This window comes from Etheostoma spectabile, chromosome 1 (assembly GCF_008692095.1).
Source record: "Etheostoma spectabile isolate EspeVRDwgs_2016 chromosome 1, UIUC_Espe_1.0, whole genome shotgun sequence".
Classification (NCBI taxonomy): Eukaryota; Metazoa; Chordata; class Actinopteri; order Perciformes; family Percidae; genus Etheostoma; species Etheostoma spectabile.
The window spans coordinates 7,052,060-7,065,806 of NC_045733.1; the positions used below are offsets into that span (position 1 = coordinate 7,052,060).

Here is a 13,747-nt window from a genome sequence, read left to right on the forward strand (position 1 = left end):
TATTATGTAATATTATGTAATTTGAAATATCAAATGACCTCAATCCAATTTAATTAGTTTTCACTATGTAAAAGTTAAAAAATGAGGCCTGAGGTTACAGACCAATACATTACCTTAAATACACCAGAAGATTGGAGGTTGCTGGTGACCTCCATCGGAGTGACATCTTCTCTCTTCACTAAAGGCAACATGGAAGGCATCAAGGCAGCATCTAGAACTGTAGACGCAAGACCAAGTAATGCATTAACTCTTATTCAGCCATACAGAGAAGTAAGCTAAAATGTACAGTATATTAAAAAATGAACAGCTTTCAAATGGGAGGCTACAATCGTGAGCATGGAGAATAGTTAATAAAAGTGAAAATAACCTTTAATTTGCTCATCAAATGAGCAAGTCTTCACTGGAGAAGGCGCCTCTTTCTTTACAGGTACATCAGTTTTTGCTACAAGAGCAAACGCATCGACAGATTTTTATCTCTATGAGCCCACCACATTAGAAAATCAATGTAAACATAAAGCACAAAAACAGTTTAGTTACTTTAATGATCACAACTTTCCAATTTTTGTATCAAGGTGCATTTAGGATTTACAATGACAAAAAGTGCTTAGGAAAGAGAGTCCATGAATGTGAATGACCCTGGATTTGTGTATTTAGAAATGGGCTGGGTATTGTGCTCTTGTAAGAAATTGGTAATAATTGCCAATACTTTCTCTGATCCAACTAAACTGTAGATGGTGGTGTTCTCAAGTTGTAAAACTGAGTGAGCCAGCTGTGGTGTCAGCCAGTAAATCTAAAAAGTACTTTGTAAATAATGACCTTGGAATCAGAAGTAACAAAAAGAGACAGATGAAGTGAAACTTATGATATATTAAACAAACTGAAATTGACTGAAACAAACCTGAATCTGGTGTGTAGGTAAAAGGCTGAACATCATGGGATCTCCCAGCATTCGTCACCACATAGATTCCCACACACACTGAAGAGGTGATGGCTTGGTTCTGGTACGGAGGAACCTTCACTATCAAATGATTCTATGGAGGTGATCATTCAAAAAAGAATGAATACTACAGTAGGTTTAAATGCATGTATCTAATCTGAGATATCTAGTCTGAAATTGATTAAAACATAGTGAACTGAATATTGAGGAGCAATATTGCGATCACTTTGTCAAAGGGATAGTGGTGAAGTGATACACATTTGGTGACTGCAGGAGGTTGTACTATAAATGTGTGCACTAGACTGGAGGTGGAAAAAAAATGAGCAGATTGAGTTTACTCAGTTATAAAACATTTGTCTTATACATTTACAGTGAAATCTCTAAGGTTTGAGTATAAAACACACTCACTTTTTTTTACACGTCTGGATCTTAAAATGTTCATCAGTTAAGCTGATAATGTAGTTAATATCTCTAGGACATTCTTACTCAGTGATTGGGCAAACCATGTGTGGCCATATCTATAAAATGACAATGGCTGCATCCCTCAATTAAGTTTAAATTCCACCTATCAACAGCTGGGGGCAGTAAAGCTTCACAAAATGCCTCAAAAAAGAGCAGAAAAGAAGACCACCAGCCAACGTATGCAGTGTTGATTTAAAAAAACACTAAAAATGTTTGAGTTAGGAAATGCATGTTTGCTGTGCCTTGCAGATACACACCATTCATTTCAGTCAGAAACACTACATATAAACAAATCTGCTTGTTTGCAAGAAAACTAACTTCACAGTGTACCTTTAACAAAAACCCAAATCCATTGAGTTCAACACAAGAACCTTTTTCTATTAGCTGGAGATTCATCAATTCATCTTCTGACCATTTTGTTTACAAGGGCAAAGGTTTAAACGAGACTGTTGAGACACACTCAGTAGGAATGTAATTAGGTCAGAACACAATGAGACCACTCACACCTTTGAACCAGCAGCCATTTAAGATGATTACATCTAAAGCCCCATACAAATCTGAAACGGCTGCTTCTATCTACTCAGCTGATTAGTAACTGGCATTAATCATTCAGAACCAAATCTAACACAAGTGCAATCCCATTTACCTGGTGAAACAGCTCTTTGTCAATTTCAGCCTCCGCCTTCCATGATTTATCATCTGGAACAGACAGAAGATGCAGCATGTTTACTGGAGAAAATTTATAACGCATGAAACCAAAATATCCGTGGACAATCATATTCTCAAAAAAAAAAAAAAAATCTTACCAGAAACATTCTCCTGAAATATGACTTTAGTGTCTTTAAGAAAGTTTTTGCCAATGATAAAGACCTCTTCTCCACCCCTCACTGAACAGCTGTGTAGTGACTTCTTCAGGATCTCAGGCACTCCTGCAGGCTGAGCTGCAATCAGAGCAGATATAAACAGTTTTAGTAAGAATCACTTTTAATTAATTTTGACCAAAACATACCCAGGTTTTTATAAAACAAACCAAACAAGCAGATTGGTTTAAACTTATTTTCACCCATATTTGATGATGTCTATAGTGCCTCAAAGAATTTTTTATTTTATGTTAAATGGTTAAACTACAGGCTTGTGCTGGATATGCTATTTATAAAAATTTCACAAAATCGCCACAAAAAAAGATTAAACAGCTACAGCACAAAAATCCACTGTTGTGACAATCCCACTTGTAGTTTATATTATGTTATTATGTCTCCCCACAGCCTGCAATTTGATATGTAACATTTTACAGCTAATAGGGAAGTTGGAGATCACAGACCTTGCAATGTTAATGAAAGTGAAAATTTATTTTTCACTTTCAATAATTTGTGTATCTGCCCCGTGATTCTGATCTGCTCCTCAAATCTAGTTAGTTCTACCTTGACCCAACTACACCCTTTCACCAAGTTTCATAAAAATCAGGACAATAGTTTGTTACAATAGTAGTTAGCAAAGGCAACTTAGCCATTTGTGAATGCAATTCTGAACTTTTTAATTATTTCTAAGGCCTTTTTAGAAACCCAAATGTAATGCTTCCACAGAGACAAACACAAGGAGACTGACTTACTACACAGGATTGGAGATGATGGAGTCTGTAGTGTGAGCACTGATCCATCTGGACGGGGGATGTTTACCCTAAACACCAGCCGAGCGCGCGTGCTCTTCTTCTTTGATCCGGCCACACCGATGCGAGCCTCGACATCAGCATTACGTAGCTTCAAGATCCCAACACAGTCCACCCTGCACAGAGAGACGATGTTAACATGGAACATCAACTTTATATTGGAAAGACAAGAAAGTCTATGGTGCTTAGGAAGTTCAGTCAAATGTTTAAAGGTGCTATTTGGGGTCGGGAATTAAATTAAATATTCTTCACACCAACTTCAGGGTGTTAAGAGGACTGCCTGTGCCATTATGCATGAGTTTCTTCTCTCTATGTCTTTTACATTTTCTATTATGAAATAGCCAGTAAAATAAAGGCTTTTTAAATAATTTTGATAAAGAGTGCCTTGGATTTCCCTTTTTCCAACAACTTTACATTGTTTGCTAAACCAGCAGCTCTTTACAACACTAGACACTTTATTGTGTCATTACAATAACTGATTGCCCTAAAGGGATCAAAGTAAAGTATTAATCCATTACGCAATCAGTTTCTTAAGCAAATGGTTTGAATGGACTGTGAAGTACAACTGGGCACATAAAATCAACACTTGCTTTGTTTGTTTAATATAATAAAATGAAATTCTTTATTGGAGTAATATTTTCCAGAAAAACAATTTAATTTCAATCTTATGAAAGTACATACGCTAGTGTCATGTTGGTGCTTGGATCAAGGTACACCTCGATGACAGTTGTGCCATCAATGTCCACCTCTTTGCAGGCTGTGGTGTTGCGGCCGGTCACCTTGCAAGCTTGGTAAAAACCATGAGGCTTAACACGTCCAGTGTCGTTGCCAACAAACACCTGCAAAACCACTGGCTCATTTACTCCCTCCAGCTGTGTACGTAAAAACAAAAGACAAGCAGTAGATGCATGTTATAACATGTTTTATAAAGTTGCTTCCCTACCTGCCCAGCAGATGCCCTCAGAGTGTTGCCCAATAATAATAATAATAATAATAATAATAATAAATTTTATTTATAATGCCCTTTACCCTTCAAATGAAATTTCAAAGTGCTACAGTAGCAAGGAGTTAAAAACAGTTTCCAGAATATAACAAAATCAACAAGCAATAATAAAACACCATAAGACTAAAATTAAAACAATGACTCTTAAAAGGCCTTTTGAAATAGGAATGTCTTTAGGTCCTTCTTAAAAATCTCCACATTTTGTGGGGCCCTTAGGGTCTCCGGGAGTGTATTCCAGAGCCATGGGGCGACTGCCTGGAAGGCCCTGTCTCCCATAGTAGACAATTTAGTCCTTGGTTGGTGCAGGCAGTAGGTGGAGATGGAAGAGCGGAGGTTCCGTGAGGTGGTGTGTGAGGTGAGAAGTTCACTGAGGTAGGCAGGGGCAGTTCCATGTATGCACTAGCCCTTTCATGTATGCACTAGCACTAGCCCAGTGTAGTGCATGCTGGCATCTTCTCATCAAGCAATTAAGCCTAATTAAACATTCTTGCGCAATCTAGTCCACCTTTTAAAAGCCAACCTGTGTATGTTATCTTCGGCTGTCACCTACTGTTTCTGACTTTAATGCCCGTTAATTTCATCTGGGTCCACCTGCTCTTAACAAACCTGGACAGTAAAAACAGTGACTGATCCAGCAGAACTCGCACTGCTCTGTGCTAACAATGACAAACAATCAGTATGAAGTCCATGGGGGGGGGGAATAAATCTTGATTGGGGCATCCCTACAGAGCATAGGTCTCTGCAGAAAGAGTCTTTCCACTTGTTGACACAATGTAATTGTTACTCTTCCATCTTGAACATATTTTTTTTACTTTTGTTTTTGCCCCACTGCGTACACACTCACACAGACAAACACACACAGACAAACACACACACACACACACACACACACACACACACACACACACACTTCAAAGCCTCTGGCAATCACCTAATCCTTAACTTAACCTCAAAGGCACGCTATAGCGTTAGTGGCAGAGTTAGTTATGGAGGTTGTCAGGTATATAACAGTTACCTTTACAGTAGGGAAGCCCTGCTGAGTGCGGTCCTTCACTGACCCTCTGCTGCCTTCAGTCAGATAGCGGGCTCGGTGCTGAGTCTCAGGCTGGACGAGAATCTTCACCTCCTTCCCCTCACTCTTCTGTGGGTATTGCATCGATAAAGTTCCTCCTTTCTGGTTAGTTTTCTGAGGATCATCAGAGCTGCAACAAACACCGGTTTGACAAAGAAACCAGTAGATTACTTTTAATTCTAACATTTTATAGCAATACTATTTCAGTTAGTGCAACCTAGCTGACATTTTCCAAAATATATCTGGAATTTGCTTTAACGGATTATGAACCCCGTCCGTATTTGTTCACAGCCCCCCCCCCTCTCTGCACAATGCTCTGAGCAAAACAGAGTTAACAGGCCCTCCGTCAACCAAGCATATTCTATCCCCAGCTCTTAAAGCATTCACAGTTATCTGTTTATTTAATCTGCTCTGCTTATCCTAGGTCTCTGAGAGAGGCTCTGTGATTCACTGTGGCTGACCATTGTTTGTACTTCAGTATCCTACCCCGCCTTCTCTCTGATCTAACCGCTTTTCTTCAGTCAAAGCGTGGTGGGAAATTTAGAGTCAGAGTAGTTTGTGGAAGATTTCTATCTGTTGTGGTGTGTGATTTCCTGATTCTACCTATTCTGACAGTGAGGATGAGAGTTGTATGAGATTATCCACAAGGGCTTGTCAGACAAACGTAACAAAGAATGAAGTTCCTAATTAAACTTTTAACTGTGAAACTACAACCTGGAGAATATTAAATGAATTAAAAAGTCAATTAACTACTCACTAGTCAACAACTTCCTACATTAAGTGGAGTCATTGTTTTCTTTGTTTACTGATGGGTGACAGATTACAGGAAAAACTTAAAATGAAAATGAGTGCAGAAAAAATGATGACAATCATATGCTATCATACAGTCACCAGATCTGATTCTAATTGAACACAGATTTTGAGCACTGTGTTAGACTACGCTCTCTACCATCACCATCAAAACACTAATTGAATTATTGATTAATCTGCAAATTATGCTCTTGATTAATGGATTCATCGTTTTGGGAATGAAAAAAATGACATTCACAATTTCTTAGAGCCCGAAGGAATGCCTTCAATTTGCTTGTTTTGTCCGCAAGTCCACAACCTAGACACACTCATCTGACTGACAACATATCCTCACATTTGAGAAGCTGCAACCAGGAAATTGCATTTTTCATTGTAAAATCACAGAAACAATTAATTGATTGCGAAAATAGTTGGTGATTCATTTTCTGTCAATCGACTAATCGTTGCAGTTCCCGAATATCTTTTGGAAGAATGGTGTTCATCCCTCCAGTAGAGCTTCAGAGACTTTGACCTAAAAGCTTGTGGTGAAGGTAACATTTTACCTGAAAGCCATAGTGTGTAGTTTCTGTCTCCCCATGAGGAATTCTAAGTGGTGCCAACAACAATGGAGCATCAATATGATGCAAGCCTTTGGTGATCACACCCCCACCCCTTCTCCACGCAGTTGCTAACACGGAGGATTGGATGGACTCTTCAGAAGAGGAAATTATCTTGTAATTTTAGTGTACTTTGTCTCCAACTATTTTTTATATTAATGAACATCCGTTATATTCAAGCCATTGCCAAATGAGATGATTCAAAGCTAATTAAGACTATCAACTCCACAAAACTCTCTGTATTTCTCAGTATGGCTATGTTTACAAAATGGTGCCGTCCGGCGACTTTCACGCGCATAAGCTCGAGTGATGCGTTTTACGTCACCGCTGACAAAGAACAACAGCAACGGTCAACTTTGGAGACAAAGAGTACATAAAAACTACAATATAATTACCTCTTCTGAAGTACCCTTCCTGTTTTTTAATCCATTGTTTCCTTCTTCAGCTACTAGCAACTGGTGGGGAATGGGTGGGGGTGGTGCACGACCACCAAAGGCTTTAATATGTGGACAGTGTTGTTGTCTTTACTTAGAATTCCTCATGGGGGTAACAGAAACTATGTACCATAGCTTTAAGACCCCTAAGGTTGTTTATTCCTTTAATTCCTCACCCATCTGCACATGACAACTTTGACAACTTCATGAGATGTAAAAGAGGCATGACGTGGACATTACAGTCTGAAAGGGCAAACTCAGTTGTATTTCAAACTAACTACATTGACGGGTTGCACAAACCTTCCTTTTGATCCAGTCTTGTTGTCAGGACCTAGCTGTGACAGGACAAAGTGTGGACCTTTGGCACTGTCTGCATCAAACACATCCATGCTAGCTTCTCCTGCAGGCACAGACTTAGGACCAGGTCTTTGCCGAGGGGTGCGTTTGCGGGACTTTCGTGGCACCTCTGTGTTGTCATTGTAAGAGATGGTGCTCATGATACTGAAGTTAGAGAGAGAGTCTTCCATCCAGATGCTGCTACTCTGTTCTGAGTCCAGGGACGTTTCATCCTGGCAGGACATCTGGCTGTCATCAAACAGGTCTTGTGGAGGTGGAGAGATGTTCAGTATGGTGCGGCGCTTAGATGGGGTCATCTGGTGATGTGGCTGGGCCTCCTGGGATGTTATGCCTCTTCCTCCTCCAAGCTCAATGCTGCCCCTGCTGTATTTACCATTCCCAGCTTCTGTTCCGCCCAAATTGGAAAACCCTCGGATTCCCCCCGGGTGTCCCCAGGTCAAAATTTTGGTGTGTGAACTGGGTTTTTGTGACGGTGAAGCACTGGTGCATGGTGGGGGTGGAAAAAGGTTTGGGGAAAAACACTTCGGGGCCCCCATGGATGGAGGGGGACATGGCAACAGTCAAATAATTAGAAATGAATAAAAACCCCTCAACCAGTGTTGGCTAGCAGTCCGATTTAAGCTGCAAAATTTGTTCATGATTGTTTAAATTTTGTTTAGTGTGTGCTTGTGTGCGTGTGTGCGTGTGTGTGTAAATGTAAAAGTATGTGAAGCACAGTATAGGTTTGGCTAAAAAGGGGCCAAAGAAGAGATGAGGTGAGCAGTCCCCCATATTGAAAAAAATTAGATAAGACTTAAAATGCTTGGGAATAAACTAACTTCCAACTAAAACAACTGAAAGAATTGATCATTGTTATTATTAGCGTTTTGTTCATGTTCAACTGGAAAAAGTTGCCAAAATGGAGAGGGAAGTCCAAAATAGTACTATGTACAATATGATGCATGCCAATTATTGGAGCTTTTACTTTGAATTTTTTTATTTTCTCTTGCTACAAAAGTATATTTGGTTTGGACTGAACGTAGCCACAGAGACAAAATAAACAAGCTTCTGACCTATGAAGCAGAGAACTGCAGACCATTTATATGCAGACACTCCCTGCTTCAGAGGGAACTTCCTGAAATATAAAAATGAGACAGCAAATGAGCGATGAGAGCTGAACAGTATTCAGATTTGTTTTTTAAAGAATAATGACACAGGGCATTTTGTTTGTCAAAAAATGTTGCTCCAGCATGCTGACATACACTGTAATTTTAAAAGCATTCAAATAGTTGCAACGAACTAGATGAAGAATGGGGAAAAGTCTGGTTAAGTTGCAGATAGTGAAAAAGGAGTTAGATGGCTGTTAACATTCTGGATTGTTTGGTGACTCAGCTTGCAATATATACAAGAAAAAAACACACAAAAATAATGGAGGTATTGTGATTTGAAGTATCAGAACACAAAGACATATACTAAAAACATACAATAGCAACCCAAATGTATGACCAAATAGATGTTGAGCGGTGGGTTATTATGAGTTTATCCTACATTATACCCAATGCATGAAACATGGAGGAGAAGGATTTTAAAGCAAAAACTGTGCCGCAAATTTAAAAAAAAAACATTATTATAACTGTACTGCTAAACACTGCGATAATAAATGTGTTCAATGTGAAGTCTGTTTGAAAAAACATCTTTTTGAAATCAAAAAATAAACAAAGAAAAAGCTGGATAATGTTATTGGCAGTTTTCTTCTAAACTTACAGTTCCATGTGAAGTAAAATATACTTCACCTTACTCCTCTTACAGACACATTTTCCACCAGGCCAAAGCGATGCAAGTGGCTTTAATGGAGCACTGAAGTCCATGGATTTACTGAAACTTTCTGTAAAGCCTTGGCGTTTCAATGAGGAGCAGAGCAACACAGCTACAGTGAAGCACACTTTAAATGTAAGTCATTTTTACTTTTAACTGTTCTTCTGATGGCCATGTACAGTAAATGTTATATTTCAAAACATTATCTGACCCTGGCATGACAAAGGAAACCATTTATGTAAAAGCCAGTGACAAGGGTGTGGACCTCCTTTTTAATAATAGATCAAATCCACTTTACTGTTTAATCACTGCCATTAGCAGTTTATAATTTCTCTTTAATTATTTGCCATTTGGGTAGGTGGGCAGCCAGCTTCAAACAACATTGTTAAAAACAACAGACAAGGCCAGAAATCCTGGTGTAGTCATGGACTCTGACCTGAATTTTAACAGCCACATTAAGACAATTACAAAGTCAGCCTATTATCACCTTCAGAATATATCAAGGGTTAAAGGACTTATGTGTCAACAGGATTTGGAAAAACTTGTCTTTGCTTTTATATTCCGTGAACTTGATTAATGTAACGGTGTCTTTACAGAGACAGGTGCCTCAAATAATTGATTTCAAAGTACTTTTGCTAGTTTATAAATCACTGAACAGTTTAGGGCCAAAATACATTTTTGATCTTCTACTACACCACCCAGACCTCTCAGGTCGTCTGGGACAGGTCTGCTTTCTGTCCCCAGAGTCAGAACTAAACAACAAAGCAACATTTAGTTTCTATGCTCCTCATATTATCTGTTTTGTGCAATAACACTGGCCTGACGTGTGCAATTCTCAACTACTACAATTATTATTATTATTATTATTTTACATTTCACCATTGCAATTCCTTAATTATGTTAATTATGTAAATAATGTATGATAACATTTCCTATATGTAAATACCGTACATAGCCACACTCCTTATATTTCTTTATTTCTTTATTTGTATTTCTACTCTGATATTTATAAAATTAGTGCAACTGCAACACAGAGTTTCCCTTCGGGGATCAATCAAGTATTTCTGATTCTGATTCTGATTCTGATATCTGGAACAAACTTCCAGAAAACTACAGATCTGCTGCAACTCAGGCTGAAGACGGTTCTTTTTGATGTTGCCTTTCATGAAATAGGTGTTCATTTCTTTAATGTTTAATTTCTTATACTGCACTGTAACTTCTATTCTTGTGATTGATCTGTTTTTATTTTTTTAACAGTTTTTGTGTAAAGCACTTTGTATTGCCCTGTTGCTGTGCTATACGAATAAAGCTGCCTTGCCTTTCCTTGGGCCAAAAAAGGTTTTATGTTTGGACACCACTATGTATTAAGAGAATGCACAATGAAAATGTGCAGGGTCAAAGGAAAATGTGATGCAGCGTTAGTGTCTTCGACAGAAGCATAGGGTTGGATTTCTTTAAATATACTTCAAGGCAGTATGTGTCCTCTGTTGTATACGCACTGTACATTCATCTTGTTTTGTTCTTTAGCAATGTTCAATGTCAGCACAAAACCTGACAAATTTCAACTGCTCATTTTAGTGAAACATTTAACTTTTTCCAATAACTGGTAAAAGATCTGTTTAAATGACTGATCATAACACTTCCTGATTCTTTCTGATTCATCTTTAATGCAACAAACAAACTGTTCTAATGGTGACCATTTTCCATCTGACCACACTGCAAGCTAAATGATCGTGATGCTATTTCTATAAGGATAAAAATTGGCCACAGCTTAAAACTGTGGCATTGTAATTTCTCATTTCTCTGCCAATAGGATTTTCTTCTGTGTATAATAGCAATAGCTCCACCTTGGAAGTGAAAAGTGGTCAACAAAGTGATTACAGCCACTCAAAGCTTCCTAATTCTCTTTAAAAAAAAAGTATTTTGTGCTGAGTATGCAACACTTTTAAAATAATGAGCTCTGTTGGGCTTTCTCATCATTATCGGGTTCCGTGTACGGTTTAAACCATTAATCTATTTTAATGACCCACATTTTAACACTGTTGCTGCAAGAGACCCCTACATACAGTAGATCACAAGTATTCACAACAACAATCCCACTGACACGATATTTCACAAGCAGGCCTCTCCAATGCCGCAAGTTCCTTTTAAGTTTTTTTTTTTTTTTTTGGGCCTGACGTGAGGATCATAGAGCAGCAGGCTGGTTGTCTGACAGGCTTTTCTGTCATAAGCAGAAGTTTATTTATCTATGGATACAGACTGTTATATAAGTTGTTTTTTTGGGGGTGGGGCATGATCAGTCCTGCTCGCAGATGAGAAATAAAGCAGGAACCTACCTGATGCCAGAGCAGCTGAAGGGGGAGGCCCTGCCTCTCCGCCGCTCTTTTGACTCATGACTTTTGGGCTCTGCTGAGTGGTGGAAGGCAACTGTAGCTCTCTGGGAAGAAGGTCATACGCTGATTCTGTTGAGAGAGGAGGGAAAAAATAAAAGGGATGATAAGGTGACGTATTAATAGGGTTGTGAATCGTAAAATGAGAACCACAATTACCACTGGAGCTCAATGACAAAGTTGTTGAAGAAATGAAACATGAAAATGACATGACTCCCTGTTGTATTGAGTCATGCTGTTCTCAGAAATACAAACCTGATAAATGACAAGGAGCTATGTAGCGTTAGTTCTAATGCCAAATGGATTGACGCCTTTATTACTACCAACCTCTCTTTGCAGCTGGGTGCACATATGAAAGAATCATCCTACACTGTTCCCTGTCTTCTACATATGGTGGAATTAATTAAAATAAGATAATAACAAACGATCCACCGATGAATCAAAGATGAATCAGCATATTAATTGATGATGAAAATAATCAATAGTTTGTAACATATGTCCTCTTATAAGATTGTCACAAAATGGTGAGACTACTGAGGTAAAAGCAAAAGCTGTGGCATACCGAATCAACAGCACATCTCACAACAAACAGGCTGCAGGGTCGTACAAAGACTTTTCCTCTCCTCTCTGTACCTCCCTCAGGGCCAACAGGACATTCGGAGGGAAGAAAGCCTTGGGTCAACAGCATGATAGCACTTTTACTAGCAGCCTGATTCATCATCCAAATATTATGGTATGAACTAAGAGCGGCCATTACAGTCGCCTGACTCTCTTCTCTGCCAACTGCCAGCTTTAATTACTTGCAGCTGAGTCCCAGGGTTTGGTGTGTATATCAGATACTTAACCCTCCCATTGTTACCACTCGCTGTGTACAATAGACAACCTGGGACATACTGAAACAGCCCATGCCTCTTCATTCCCAAGCCCTCCAGTCTCTTACAGCTCGCTTTAGAAGAGCAGGGATGCTTTCCCAAAAAGGGGAGCAAAAAGGGGACTCAGAAAATGTACAACCACCAAACCACACTACGTCGGTTCTAGTTGGTTTGCTGGTTTTTTCAAAGTTCCCCCAAACTGTGCCCCAAACCCAACACACACAAAAAAAAAAACCCCAAACACACACCAAAAAAACACAACCCCCCCAAACAACACAACACACACACACAACACACACAACAACATCCCCCCCCCCACCTCCCAAAAACCTTCTTGCCCTGCATTTACATTTTTAACTCTAATCTTTTTGGGGGCTCCGGTGCGCACCAGCACATGGCTCTGGTGAGCAGCGGGACTCCGTAAAAGTTGCCCCCCGCACAGACGAAAATTTCTTTTCCTTCGGCCCGGGGCCCCAAAATCAGGGGCTAGCTTTTAAGTTTTTCCACCCCCTTGTTTTTTAAAGACGGGGGAAAAAATTGTTTTGTGGATTTTTTTCTTTTTCAGACAGAGTGCAATTCTTTAAAAACTTGAAAAACAGTACCTTTCACACAGGGAGAATTTGAAACTAAAAAAGTCACCCTCGGTGGGAAAAAATGTAAAAAATTACACAGCCGTGTTTTTTGTTTTTAACAAAGATGCAGTCATATTGTGCAGACCTCACACGGGAAAACCTTAATTTGTGTGCATTGTGATCATATAATAAAGTTAAAAAGCTAAACAAAAATATTCACCGAAAATTTAACTAGCTTAATACATGTTGTAAATATCAACGAAAAAAAAGTGTTGTTAACTGTTAAGTTTTTTCCCTCACTTTCAAGAAACGGGATGTAACCCTTCCCTTAAACATCCAAGTTTCCAAGCAAAAACCCTGAAAAAAGATATTTTTTACTTTCCCCTCCCCATATTTGTGATTTTTTATGGAAAGTAGGCGGGCTAAAGTAAAAAAAGAAAGCACTCCCGTGAAGGCAGGATTACACTCCTTTTCTTTTCCCTAAAATCCGTGCTTGCTCTATAGCCGGGCGGGGGCGGGGCCGGTTTTTTGGTGGTGAGATTAACTCCCTTCTGTCCCCTCCCCACCCCCCTACCGCCTCCCGTCTTGTTTCGGCCCCCAGCCCTTTTCGTACTTAAGTTCACGGGTTTTAGTGGTTTTGGGAATGGGGAAATCCTGTCAAGCAAAAATGAGAAATAAAAACCTACTATGTGTTGAAAAATTCAGGCTACTGTGATTTACAAGGTAGAATTATTGAACTTGGTGGAATAAGATTAAAAGATAGTGACAGGGAAGATACAATT

At 39.2% G+C, this 13,747-nt stretch overlaps 1 protein-coding gene across 1 annotated transcript in view; it reads right to left on the reverse strand.

Annotated features, from left to right (window-relative positions):
* The window catches only part of nfat5b (nuclear factor of activated T cells 5b), a 49,961-nt gene that overhangs the window by 7,580 nt on the left and 28,634 nt on the right, over positions 1-13,747 (reverse strand). The window contains exons 2-11 of the mRNA XM_032514938.1: positions 11,468-11,593; positions 7,281-8,451; positions 5,084-5,270; positions 3,747-3,937; positions 3,009-3,181; positions 2,206-2,340; positions 2,046-2,098; positions 899-1,031; positions 368-442; positions 114-217 (exon numbers count right to left, since the gene is read on the reverse strand). Coding sequence (XP_032370829.1) covers positions 114-217; positions 368-442; positions 899-1,031; positions 2,046-2,098; positions 2,206-2,340; positions 3,009-3,181; positions 3,747-3,937; positions 5,084-5,270; positions 7,281-7,873 — 1,644 coding nt within the window. The 5' untranslated portion in view covers positions 7,874-8,451; positions 11,468-11,593. The remainder of the gene's footprint in view (positions 1-113; positions 218-367; positions 443-898; positions 1,032-2,045; positions 2,099-2,205; positions 2,341-3,008; positions 3,182-3,746; positions 3,938-5,083; positions 5,271-7,280; positions 8,452-11,467; positions 11,594-13,747) is intronic.